Source organism: Nannospalax galili, unplaced genomic scaffold (genome assembly GCF_000622305.1).
Source record: "Nannospalax galili isolate Female #2095 unplaced genomic scaffold, S.galili_v1.0 scaffold72, whole genome shotgun sequence".
Taxonomy (NCBI): Eukaryota; Metazoa; Chordata; class Mammalia; order Rodentia; family Spalacidae; genus Nannospalax; species Nannospalax galili.
In genome coordinates this window covers 3199463-3212532 of record NW_008336933.1, presented here as the reverse complement: position 1 = coordinate 3212532, position 13070 = coordinate 3199463, and the positions used below count along the sequence as shown (strand labels likewise).

General features: G+C 41.9%; 1 protein-coding gene across 1 annotated transcript in view; it reads right to left on the bottom strand.

Annotated features, from left to right (window-relative positions):
- Positions 1-13070, bottom strand: part of Mak (male germ cell associated kinase) — an 80129-nt gene that overhangs the window by 65982 nt on the left and 1077 nt on the right. The window contains exon 2 of the mRNA XM_029562820.1: positions 1597-1911. Coding sequence (XP_029418680.1) covers positions 1597-1697 — 101 coding nt within the window. The 5' untranslated portion in view covers positions 1698-1911. The remainder of the gene's footprint in view (positions 1-1596; positions 1912-13070) is intronic.

The window sequence follows — 13070 nt, the reverse complement described above, 5'->3', positions numbered from 1 at the left end:
TGTGATTAAGAAGAGACCAGAACCTGAAGTAAAACCTTTGCTTTACTGGGACAATTGATGCTGGTTAGCTGGGGCTGAAAAATCAGCTGTAAGTAACAAGAGACCAGCATCACTGTGGTGGAGTCTTCTGGGAGGTATTTTCTCAGGGTCAGGACACAGAGGGGACCCGTACCTCTATTTCAAACTGGAAGCAGGACTTGGTAATGTGTAAGTCTCCTGCATGGTTCTGGTGTTGGAAGCGTGAAGGGGTCACAGAGCAGCTGAGGCTTGGCACTCTGAGAGGCCAGGAAATGCCATAGATGAAAGTGTCGCTTCAGTTGCAGCGAAAACTCCAGGATTGAAGGGGTCATGGAGAGAAACCGAGGCTTTGCACCCCAGAGGCAAAAAGAGGCCATTGGTGAAGGTGCAGCCTCAGTTTCAGTGGAGGTCCCAGCTTTTTGGAGATGCCAGGACCATAGGATGACCACCAAGGACAGCGGCAGGTGTGGTATGGAGCTGGCCTGGGTCTGCGAGATGAGCTGTTTGTGCTGTGGACAGTAGAATCAGAGGTGGAGCTGCCAGAACCCTTTGGAGCCCAGAAGATCGTGAGGGAACCCCAGATGTGCAGTATTAAGCTACTTTGCTGGACTTGGGTTTTGCTTAGTTGCCTGAGTCTTCCCTTTGAAATAAAACAGTACTTAACTTGTTTTTTATTTTGGAGGAGCCCACAGTTGAGAGATTTTAAAAAGAGATATTGGACTTTTAAAGATAGCCTCATATTCATAGAAATCCACCTACCTCTGCCTCCCAAGAGCTGGGACTAAAGGCATGGACCACCATACCTGAATCTTCTATTTTATTTTTGAAAGACTGATTTATTTTTATTTTGTGTGTATGAGTGTTTTGTCTGCGTGTATGTAAGTGTACCACATGAGTGCCTGGTGCCAGTGGAGGCCAGAAGACAGCATCAGATTCTCTAGAGCTGGAGTTACAGGCAATTGTGAGTCACCTTGTGCTGGATAGCTTTAGTGTCAACTTGACACACCTGGGTTGAGGGAGCCTCAATTGGGGAATTGCCTCTATTGGACTGGCCTGTGGCCATGTCTGAGGGGCATCTTCTTGATGAGTGATGTGGGAGGGCCCAGCCCACTGTGGATGGTGCCACCCCTGGGCAAGTGGGCCTGTGCTGCATAAGAAAGCAGGCTGAGCAGGGGCCAGAGGGGCAAGCCAGTAAGCAGTGTTCCTCCATGGCCTGTGCTCCAGCTCCTGCAACCAGGTTCCTGCCCTGAGTTCCTACCTTGGGCTCCCTGATGAACTGTGACCCAGGAGATGTAAGATAAATAAACCTTTTCCTTCCCAAGTGGGTAGTGGTCAGAGTGTTCTGTCACAGCAATGAAGAACAAACTAAGACAATTAATGTATCTGGATAAAGCAGAAAATTAAAGTAATAGAGAATTTTCATTCCTATAAATATATTCCTTTTTGGTAGTTTTCGTTTCTCCTCGTTAGTCAAACCACCATGGGGTCTGAACTAGATCTCACTCTGCCTCACAAATGTTCTCCTGCAAGCAAAGGAAAACAAACATCCACAGAGACTCTGCAGGGATGCGCACACACCTCTTGATTGCCACCAGCTCCCCAGATTCGTTGCTCTTGCCCATCAGCACACTCCCGTACGTGCCGTCCCCCAACTGCCTCATGGTTGTGTATCGGTTCATGTTGGAAGAAAGGATTGCAGCAAAAGTTGTTGACTGAAACGGCTTCCTTGTTGAATATGAATTTAAAGTCTTCTTTATTGGGGGTTTTCCTTCTCGTTACACTGGTGACAGTGTCATCATTCAAAACAGGCTCTTCCTCAAGATTAGGTAGGCTCATGAGATACAGCAATGAAGAATCTGGCAAAGAAACACTGCTTCCATTTTTATGAACACTCTGTGGAAGACAAAGCAAAGCGTCTGTAGTAGAGACCCACAGAACATTTGCTGACACCTTAGACACAGAGAAAAATGACAGCTGACATAAGGCCGTGGTCAGAAGTCATTTCTTTTTATTTACCTTGCCTCCTTTGGATAGTTGTATTCTACTGGGACTTTTTAATAAAAGGCATAACTTTAAATTTAACATTTTAAATGATGCAAACATTGTTTCAAAGAATGGTTATGGTTTAGATGTCTGATTTTCCCAGGTCTTCTTTGGAAAAACATACGTTATAGCCAATAAAAAGAGTCACAGAATGAATCTGTGAGGTCACTGAAAGTCATTAACTCTCTCACTGATTGAAAATGCTTTCATCTAAATGATTGGTTATTCTCACTGAAACCAATATGGAAGTACATCCCTACAAACAATGGAATTAACTTTGGCAGGAGATTCTATTTCTACCCCTCCTGATACAGTCCTACAGGCCTGCCCTCGACTAGCCATGCCCAGCACTGTAGAAGAATGTACACACTCCCAGCTCCACCTGATCACATGACTTGCTCTGACCAATGAACTATGAATAGAGGCAACACATGCCCATCTGAGCAGAAGCTTTAACAGCTCTCCCAGGATCAGCCAGGGGTGTGGTGTGTTCTAGGGCAGGCTGCTCTTCAGTCTGGGCCCTGGGATGAGGAAGACATGGAGACCAAGGACAGTGCCATGACCAAGTGCAGCCAGTCCATGGTGGGAATGAGAAATGGAGTTTTGTGGCTGATGATCTGTTACCAAAGCAACATTGACCAAGAAATAATTCAGGATCATGGTTGCCTTTCACCTCTTTACAATGACTAGATGGGGTACTATACTGTAAGCAGTTGGGGGCACTGTCTTTTGTGGCGAGGATAACATAATTGGTGTTTAACCATGAGATGATAATACATATCAAGAACAGAGCAACAGTGTAAGTCCTATAAAGCAATGCCAAGCATCCACTATCCTGGGGTCAAATAAACAAAATATTGTAAGCTTTCTACTTTTTCCTTCTGTTTATTTTTTAAGTTTTTGATACAGGGTCTGGAACTCACTATGTAGACCAAACTGACTTCAAATTCACACATCATCCTCTGCTTCTGTGTCCTGAGTACTGGGATTATAGGTATGCTCTACCATATTCAGCTATTTAAACTTTTCATTAACAACAATATGCGGCCCATGGATAACTTTCCAGCGTATCACCATGCAAGTCTCCCAATAGTTCTGTAATGCAGACAGAATGGTTGATAAATCTAGAAAAGCTGAGCAGCTTGCCCTGTTTTACAGGGGAGGTTGATTCAAGAACCACAGCTCCTCCAAGTAACCTTGTTTGAGGCTGTAAATGACTGTGTCCATACCAAATTCACATATTGAAATCTCACTTCTCAAGGTGATGACATTGAGAGGTGGGGCCTTTGGAAAGGAAGTCATGTGTCCTTATTCATGGCATTAGTGCCCTCATACAAGAGGCACCAGAACATACTTTGCTACCTCCACTATATGACAACACCGAAAGAAGATGGCGTCCGTGAACCAAGACTAGATTCTGACTACACTGACACCTTGATATCAAACACTCCAGCCTCCAGAACTATGAGACCACCTTTCTGTTGTTTTTAAGTCAGTCCATCCATGCTCTTCTGTTATAGCAGCATGAACAGACTAGGACCACACGGCAGTGAGTCTTGGCTAACTAGAATTAGATTCTCTTGTTGGGCAAGAAAAGCTATTGGTATTATCAAGGCCAAGATGGAGAAATATGAAACGCCTGAGAAAAGATTCAGTAACACATAGCATTTAAGTAGCATTATGATCAGATTATTCTATAATTTTGAAAAAATATTCACTATCATTTTCAAAGATCTGTTATTATCATAATAATTATTTTTAAAATATGTGTATATGTGTGTGTGTGTGTGTGTGTGTGTCTGTGTGTCTGTGTGTCTGTGTATGTGAATGCAGCCAGAAGGTGGTGTCAGATTCCCCCTGGAACAGGAGGTACAAGCAGTTATGAGCCACTCAACATGCGTGCTGGGAGCCAAACTCAGGTCCTCTACCAGAGCAGCAAGTGCTCTCAACTGCTAAGCTATCTCTCCAACCCCCAACAATAGAATTTTTGAAATTTATTTGGTAAATTAGCATACAAAGTAACAGGTTTCATTACTCATTTTCATATGTGCATTGTTCTGGCTGATCCTTACTCCTCTACCCCACCCCCACTGCCTAGATCCTTCTGCCTACTCCACTCCTTCTACTCTTGTGTCCCATGCATTCTATTATTCTCTTGCCCTCCCCACTCCTCTTTTTACTGCACATATACAAGTGTACCCATGTTGTGCAATGCCCATGGAGGTTGGAAGAGGCCATTGGATCCTTTGGAACTCGAGTTACAGGCAGTTATTAGCTGCCACGTGGGTGCTGGGATTCAAACCCAGGTCTTCTGCAAGAACAGTGTTCTTAACTGCTGAGCCATCTCTCCAGCTCCCCCACTCCTCTTTTTAAAACACTCTTTTCTCCTCTTATAATCCCCCTTTCTAGTTTCATGACCTATGTGCAAACTCAATCCCACATAAATACACATATACAAAAATTAGGAGTTAGCATCCACATATGAGCAAGCACGTGGTATCTGTCTTTCTGAGTTTGGGATACTTCACTTAATAACTTCCCAATCCATTCATTTTTACCAATATTCATAATAACTTTATATACTTCTGTTCTTCATTTTCTATTAATTAAATTGGCATGTGGAGATAAAGTTAATAATGCTTACGTTTGTGAGCTGACACTGACAGTGATGTCAGCCAAGCATTGTATATGGACTTGTGGTTTTGATTTTGTTTTCAAGATGTTAGTGGTAAAGGTACTTGCTCCTAAGTCTGATAACCTGAGTTCAAGAAGATCTGGAACCCACGTGGTGGATTCCGGACAAAACCAACTCCCACAAGTTGTCCTCTGACCTTCACATATGTACCCTATGGCACACACAGGCCCTTCACCCAGCACACAAAATAAATAAATGTAACAAATTTTTCTCTCTTAATGTATAAGACTAAAATCTACAAAGGTTTAAAAATATCTCATTTGGCCGGGCGTGGTGGCGCATGCCTTTAATCCCAGCACTCGGGAGGCAGAGGTAGGTAGATCTCTGAGTTTAAGGCCAGCCTGGTCTACATAGTGAGTTCCAGGACAGCTTAGGCTACAGGGAGACCTTGACTCAAAAAGACCAAAAAAAAAAAAAAAAAAATCTCATTTGGAAATAATCTTACAGAACTAAACAAAACAGAAAACATAAAAACATACATTTACATACTATGCATTTTCTGCCCCACTTTATTATCTGAGCGCTCCCACCCTCCCACAACGTACCTTTTCTTCTGAAACATCTAAGGTCAATTTACATATATCATAGCTCCGTACCCACATTGAAGATGAGTGGGATACTTGAGTGAGGCATTCCTATTCCAATAATGTCAGCTGATTCGATCCTGACCTTTGACAGCACCGCCCCTCTCCAGTACAGAATCTAGTCTACAGTCTCTTAGTGGTCATGTGGCTACAGAGCTTTCAAGTGCAAGCCCAGTTTCAAAGTTCACTAAATAATCCCAATCTCAGAAGAGTGGTAATTGTTCAATTTTTCACCATGATTTACAGACATAAATTTACTTTTAAATATTATTTGAAAAATAGGAAATCAAATTGCTTTATGTCATCTTTTGAATTTCAAAACTAAGGAGATTTAGTAAAACACTGCTGATGGCAGAATGTCAACTCAGACCAGGTGCTCTGCTTTGAGCAAAGGCTTCTTGAGAATGCTCTGGAAGGTGAGGTGGTGAGCCCTCTGTCCTTTGGATAGCATTCTCACCAGACGGGAGCTTTCCACTTCCCAGCTTACTTTGCAGTTTGGATCCCACCATCAGGAGTGGCCAGAACTGATGAACAGGAAAGGACCACGTGGAAAATACCATCTCTGAAATGCTTGGGACCAGAAGTGACTCAGATTCTAAATGTTTCTGGACTTTGGAATACTTACTTACACATACTGAGCTAGTTTGAGGATGGGGCCCAATTCTAAACCAGAAATCCCTGCATGTTCCATGTATACCTCCCACGCATAGTTTGAAGGTATCTTTATGTGACATCTTAGTGAGCCCAAGACTCGAGTGCATGATAAGATGTACAAATTTCCTCTTGTGGGGTTCTGTCACAACTCAAGATTGTAGATTTTGGAACATGGTGGGCTTCATATTTTGGGATTACATGCTCAAAATACATGAAGCAAAGGAGAGCAGACTGACATGAAAAAATCTGATAAAAGCTCATGACACTTCTATGAAACTCTGGAGAGATGAGTGTGGAATTAAGTTTTCGTATTTTAGAAAAGCAATGTGATGGTCACATCTATGTCACCAGCACCTGGAGGTCACATCTTGGTGTACCAGCAGACAAATGTGTAAAAGTCAACTCAAACAGACCAAGAATGGACAGGGCCTGGGATCTTCAGCTCCTGCTTTGTTACAAATGAATTTTCAAAAAAATATTTTTGAGACAGGGAATTATTACCATTATTGTTGTTATTAAATCCCATGTATATGTATGTGTGCCTGTGTGATTTTATATGCACCATGTGCATGCAAGTGCCTAAGGAAGACAAAAGGGGGCATCAGATCCCCAGGAGCTGGAGTTACAGAAGTTTGTAACCCACTGTGTGGGTGCTGGGAACTGAGTCCAGATCCTTAGCAAGAGCAGTAAGCGCTCTTAACTGCTGAGCCATCTCTCCAGCTCCCATAATTTTATTTTTAGAATTTCCTTTTTTGTCTTTTTGAGACAGGGTCTCCCTGTAGTCCCAGCTGACCTGAACTCACTATGTAGACCAGGATGGCCTTGAACTCACAAAGATCCACTGCCTCTGCCTCCCAAGTTCTGGGACTAAAGGCATGCTCCACCACACCTGGCCCTAGAATTTCCTTTTTCACAGTTTTGTGGACTTCAGATTACAAATAATGGATTATGGATCTGAATAGACTAGATGGGTTTGGGCAGACCTTTCAGGCTTCAGTAGGCTTTGATTTTATTATTACAATCAAACAGAGCAAGGCGCAGCTTAGTGTGCCCTGTGTGGCAGTGATGCTCACTAGTCTGCCATCATCCTATTCTAACTCTGCATTTGAAGGAACTGGTTTTCAACACGTCTCTATGATTCTTTGCTTTTAGAAATCTCTGTTACAAACTTTCTGCTTAGCAATGAAATGCATAGAACCATTAAAAGACAACACGTTTTAAAATGCCCTTTACAATTTGGTCCTTCATTCCAGGATTATTTTTCTCCTCTGTGGCACTTTTGCTTCCATAATGTAAACAGAGTTGCCTCTCTATTACATGAAGTAGTGGAGGTCCAGCAAGCTGTCAAGTATCCAAAGCTTCCCAAACCAGGCTTTCTGGGGAAAGAGGCAAATGTGCATGCAGACAAGAACAGCAAAACCGCTCTTTCCTATTTTCAAGAACGCATTTGTCCATAAGGAACTGGAGGAATGCTGTGGGGCTTTTAGATACAAGGGGTGTCTATTATCTAACACTTATCTTACTTCAGATAGGTGACATTACCTCCAAAGACATGGAAAACAGTTTAGGCTGTACTGCTCCATGGCTAAGACCTTGAAACACCAGTTGATGCAATTTCTATTTGGGGATTTTTTCTTCCTCAGCTAATGACTAAACTAAAGGGCTTAACAGATGCCATCAAATGGCTTCCTGTTTGCCTGAGAAAAGAATGTTTTTCATAAATAGTCTTTATACTGTATACCTACACAGACCCAAAATATTAAGGTATTAATGCAGATGGTCCCTTTTAAGATTTATTTTTTAATTACGTATATGGGTGTATGTGCACCACACACACTGCACGCAATGCCCACAGAGGACAGAAGAGGTTGTTGGAGTCTCCAGAACTAGGTGGTTGTGAACTGCCAGTGGGTTGTGGGAACTGAACACAGGTCCTCCACAAGAGTAGCCACTGCTGTTAACCTCTGAGCTGTCTCTCAAGCCCATGTAAAAACTTATTTTATGTACTATTTTTATTTTATGTGTACAAGTTTATTGCCTGTGTGTGTGTTGGTGCACCCATGTTGTGCAATGCCTGAGGAGGTCAGAAGAGGGTCTTGGATCCCCTGGAACCAGAGTTACAGATGATTGTTAGCCACCAAGTGGGTGCTAGGTCCTCTGCAAAAGTCGTCAGTACTCTTAACCTCAGAGCCATCTCTCCAGCTCTGTAGATGGTTCTTAATTAAAACATTTTTTCTTAATTTTTCCTTTACCTTTATGAGCAAATACAACTTTGAAAGGTGTTTGAGAATGTTTGTTTTGCTTTATTTTTTGGTCTTTTTGAGACAGGGTTTCCCTGTAGCCCCAGCTGTCCTGAACTCACTGTGTAGACCAGGCTGGCCTTGAATTCACAGATACGCCTGCCTCTGCCTCCCAAGTGCTTGTTTCTAAATGTTATAGCATACCACACATGCGGTGTTATGTATGTGTGCATACATTATAGGCTAGGATCTGCAATGAGGGAGAACACACAGTTTTTTTCTTTCTGAGACCATGTGATCTTGCTTAATTATACTTTCTAGGTCCATCCAATTTCCTGTAAATTTTGTGATTTCATTTTTCCTTAGAGATGAATATTTCATTTTATATATTTACCAGATTTTCAGCGTCTCTTTTATCTGTTGATGGGCAACTGCATTTCCTTGCTGTATCGAATGGAGAAGCCATAAACATGTGGGTGCAAATATCTCTATGATGAGGTATTGAGTTCTCTGGGTGTGTGCCCACGAGTGAATAGCTGGATCATATGGTAATTATATTTTAAATTTTTTGAGGAACCTCCAAACTGACTTCCATAATAGCCATTATTAATTTGCATTTTCACCAGTAGTGAGTAAGGTCCTCTTTCTCCCACATCCTCTCCAACATTTGTTGTTGGATTTCTTGATGACAGCCATTCAGCCTGGGGTGAGATGGAATCTCAAAGTAGTTTTAATTTGCATTTCCTGATAACTGGGGATGTTGAACACTTTTAAAAATAGTTGTTGCTCAGTTTGTATTTCCTTTTTTGGAGGGAGGGAACTGTCTATTCATCAGTCCATTTGTTGATTGTTAAGTTTTATTTCCTGGGTATTTAACTTCTGTAGTTCTTTGCAAATTCTGGGTATTATCCTCTTGTCTGAGGTAAGGATTTTCTCCCATTCTGTGGGCTCAACTCACAGTTTCTTTTGCTTAATCATGTAACCCATCTGTTGATCCTTGGGGCTAGTTCCTGTGCTCCTTGTGTTCTGCTTAGAAAGTTCTTGCCTCCCCCAGTGTCTGAAGAGTACTCACTGCTTGTCTAGAGATTCAGGGTTTCAGGTTTTAAGTTAAGGCATTTGAGTCATTTCAAATAGATTTTTATGGCCCATCCCCAACTGACTAATTTCTCTATAAGGGAATCCAAAACTATGGGAATAGCTGAAATGTCTGAGAACGAATCAGAGTTTTACTTTTTTGTACTATGTGCTATGATTTAACAGTCTATAGACTAAAATGTATTTGTTTCCATTCAAGTTATTTTTGCACTTTATTACCTGCACAATAGATTGCTACCCATTATTTCCCAGCCACTGTAGTCAAGTGACAAGCACCTGCCTTTTGAAGAATTGTGTTCTCTCTAGGTTTATTGATCCTTTCTGCTTAAGTAACAATATAGAGCGTTTATTTGTGGAAAAAGATATCACTTTCATTATGTTAGCAAGAATGCAAGATAAAACCACAGGAGGATTAGGTGAACTGTTTATAGTCCATCAGAGAATCAAGGAGGGAGTCTGTCTGATACTTGGGTTGGCTCAAAGCTGTTTGGTTTCTCAATGTAATCTAGTACAATCTCCATTATGAAATTTTACTGGTTTTTATAATCTGCAGTGTATAAAGGAACCATCTCCTTTTCTAAACCACAGAACCTCAGTACTACAAGGCAACTGTAGGGCTCCCAACCCAGTTTCACTCCTTCAAACCACTGCTGGCAAGTGGACAAGGTGTGCAGGGCCAGTTACTCCCCATCTTGAAACCCAGGGATCACCTGAATTCCCGGAAAGACATTGAAAATGTCCTTGGAACAGTGATGGGAAAGAAAGTGTGGGATATTAGAACCCGAAAATTTAAAGCAGAAAAAAATATCTACATGAAGCACCTGTCATTAAAATAGTTCAATTCAGAAATATAATGGTGTGGGGCTGGGGAAATGTCTCAGCGAATAAGAACACTTGATCAAGCATAAGGACCTGCATTTAGATCCCCAGAACTCATGCGAAAAGTAAAAAGCTGGGCATGGCCAAGTGTGTCTGTACTGCCAGTGCTTTGGAGGGCAGAGATAGGAGGGTCCCCGGGGCTTACTGGCCACTAGCCTAACTCCAGATTTAGTAAGAGACCCCATCCCAAGGGAATAAGGTGGAGCGTGATACGGATCATTCTCCTCTGGCCTCAGCACACATGTGACACAGAAATATAATGGCATAGTAGCATCACTCTAAAACCCAATTATTTTCCTGATAACAGATGACAAACACTGAGACTATGAGAGAGAAGTAGTCATGGGGGTGGTTGAAAAAAAGAAACACTGCTTTAGAAAGGAATGGAAAAGGGAACAGTATGGGGGCATAGAGGAAGGGATGGGGGTGGGCTTAGGAGTAGGACCCAGGAGTAGAAACAAAGGAAGAAGGTGGTAGAAACAATCAGCAAAAACCACTGTGCATCCACCCAACCTGATAGGCCAGTGAACTGCTCCTGGTCCTTCCCCTGGGAGATTATCAGATACTATCCCCATTACTTTGAAGTGGGAAGCCATGTTGCTTACCTGTGCCCTGTACCAGGAGCAAATGGATCACTCAGCCATTGATGACTTTCCCCCTTGCTCTAGAAGCAGAACCATTTGTTTGTTTGTTTTTTATGAGACAGGGTCTCTCTGTAGCCCCAACTGGCCTGGAACTCACTATGTAGCAGGCTAGCCTCAACCTCAGAGATCCATCTGCCTGTGCCTCCCTAGTGCTGGGATTAAAGGCATCCATCACCACACCTGGCTTGGAAGCTATTCTGGAAACTTCATTTTAAGCCAAACTAACCAGCCACCGGATAAACACTAGAAGCACAAACTTTATTTTGAGGATAGCGGTAGAAGAGGGTATGCTCATACTTAGGGAATAATCAAGCAGGAACACACTCGTTTGCCAGCTTCTTTCTCTTTGTGGTGGACTAGAGATGATTATGAGGCCGGTTAAGATTTTAAAAAGGTCAGATTTGTGCCTGTGTGAATCTGTGCAATTTAAACCTTACCAATCCTTTAAGTGAAACATTTATGTTCTCTGCTTTCTAACAAAACTTAGGCAGGCTTTCCTTGAGCCATGCTAATTGTAAAATAGACAATTTTCCAGGGTTGGAAGGTCATTATCTCTGTCCTTTCCATCCTCTGAAAATATAGGAACAATGGCTCAATGAAAAGGGGCATAATATGAGGGTAGTTTGTATGTGTGTGCAGGTATGTGCTCGTCTGCAGGTATATAGATGCACACTCATTCTGTGTTATGTGTGCAGCTGCATGCATTTGAGCAGCTGCAAATGCATATGTGTTTGCAAATGTGGAGATCAGAGGTCAAGCTTGGGTGCCATTCTTTAGGACGCTATCTTGTTTTGAGACAGGGTCTCTCACTGGACAAGGCTTCCCAATTTGACTAGGCTGGTTGGCCAGTGAGTCCACTTGTCTCTGTCTCCCCAGTGCTAAGAACACACACACATGAGCCACCATGCTCAACTAGCTTTTTCACAAGGGTTTTAGGGATCAAACTCAGGTCCTCATACTTGTGTGACAAACACTTTATCAGACTGAACCATCTCCAGCCCTGAAGGTAGCTTTGAAAGAAAAGCCATATCCCCATGGGCCTACTCACAGCTTCCAAATCAACAGGTACTTTTCATCGCTGTAGCACAGCAAGGCCCTGAACCAATCTCTACTAAAACAGCAGCCTATATAACAAGAAAAGGCACAGACCACCCACCGTGGGTCTCTACCCTACACACAATAATATATGCTATACCATTTCTTCTTCATTGACCCATGGAAAATCAATTCTGCAAAATAGAAATGTATTAACACAGTTCCTTATGTATGTGAATAAATATGAGGTATGCACACAACAAGACTAAACAAAATCCAAGCAAATTTGGCATAACTATCACTCTCAAAGAATGTAACAGGATTGTTAAGGACTCAGGTTTTCTACAGTTCAGCTCCAATACTTATTAGCTTTCCTGTGAGTTAAATAAATATTATATGCCAACCTAAAAAAGATATTTATTTAGAGTCGCAATTATAGAACCTCAGTCAATATTCATTCCTTTCATTCTAATTTTCTTTTATCTAAGTGCGCAATTATTGCTTCAGTGTACAAATACTGTAAATTCTCAACTAGCTAATAAGGGATTTAAATAAGATTAAAAAGGATTAGCATAAAGGGCAGATGAAGGGTAAAACTTGTGTTTGCCAGTCATTGGGCAGGTAAGATTTGGATGTCTCTTAATAGAGTACATTTCAAGGTTGCCACTAACATTGTAGAAAACAGAACCATTTTAAGAATTACTACATCAGTTAAAAAGCAAAACAAAAAGATTCCACACTACTCAAGTAACAGTGAAAGACAAAATTATTCAAAAGGGGCTTATAATGGGGAAAATTTTTTTTTAATTTCTCCCCCTTTTAAAAAATTCAGATTGGTCCTCATGTAGCCCAGGATGGCCTTAAACTGGCTTAGTAGCCCATTATAAGCCTGCATACCTGATCTTCCACTTCTTGTTAGTTAGGCTTATAGGCCTGAGCCAGCACACCAGACAGGGGAAAGAAAGCTTTTGTCTCCAAAAGTAAAACCGCAGTTACACTATACAAACATTCATAAATTGTTTTAAAATTAACATTCACACGTGGAGGAGAGACCTAGCATGCTATCCAAGGCCAGCTCTGAGTGGAGGGTGGGCAGCTCCCTCAAGGGAAGTATCTCTCTGGGCATCATTGCCCAAAGGCTCAAAGTGACTTCTGTTCCCACAGCTATTTTTTACTCCATTAT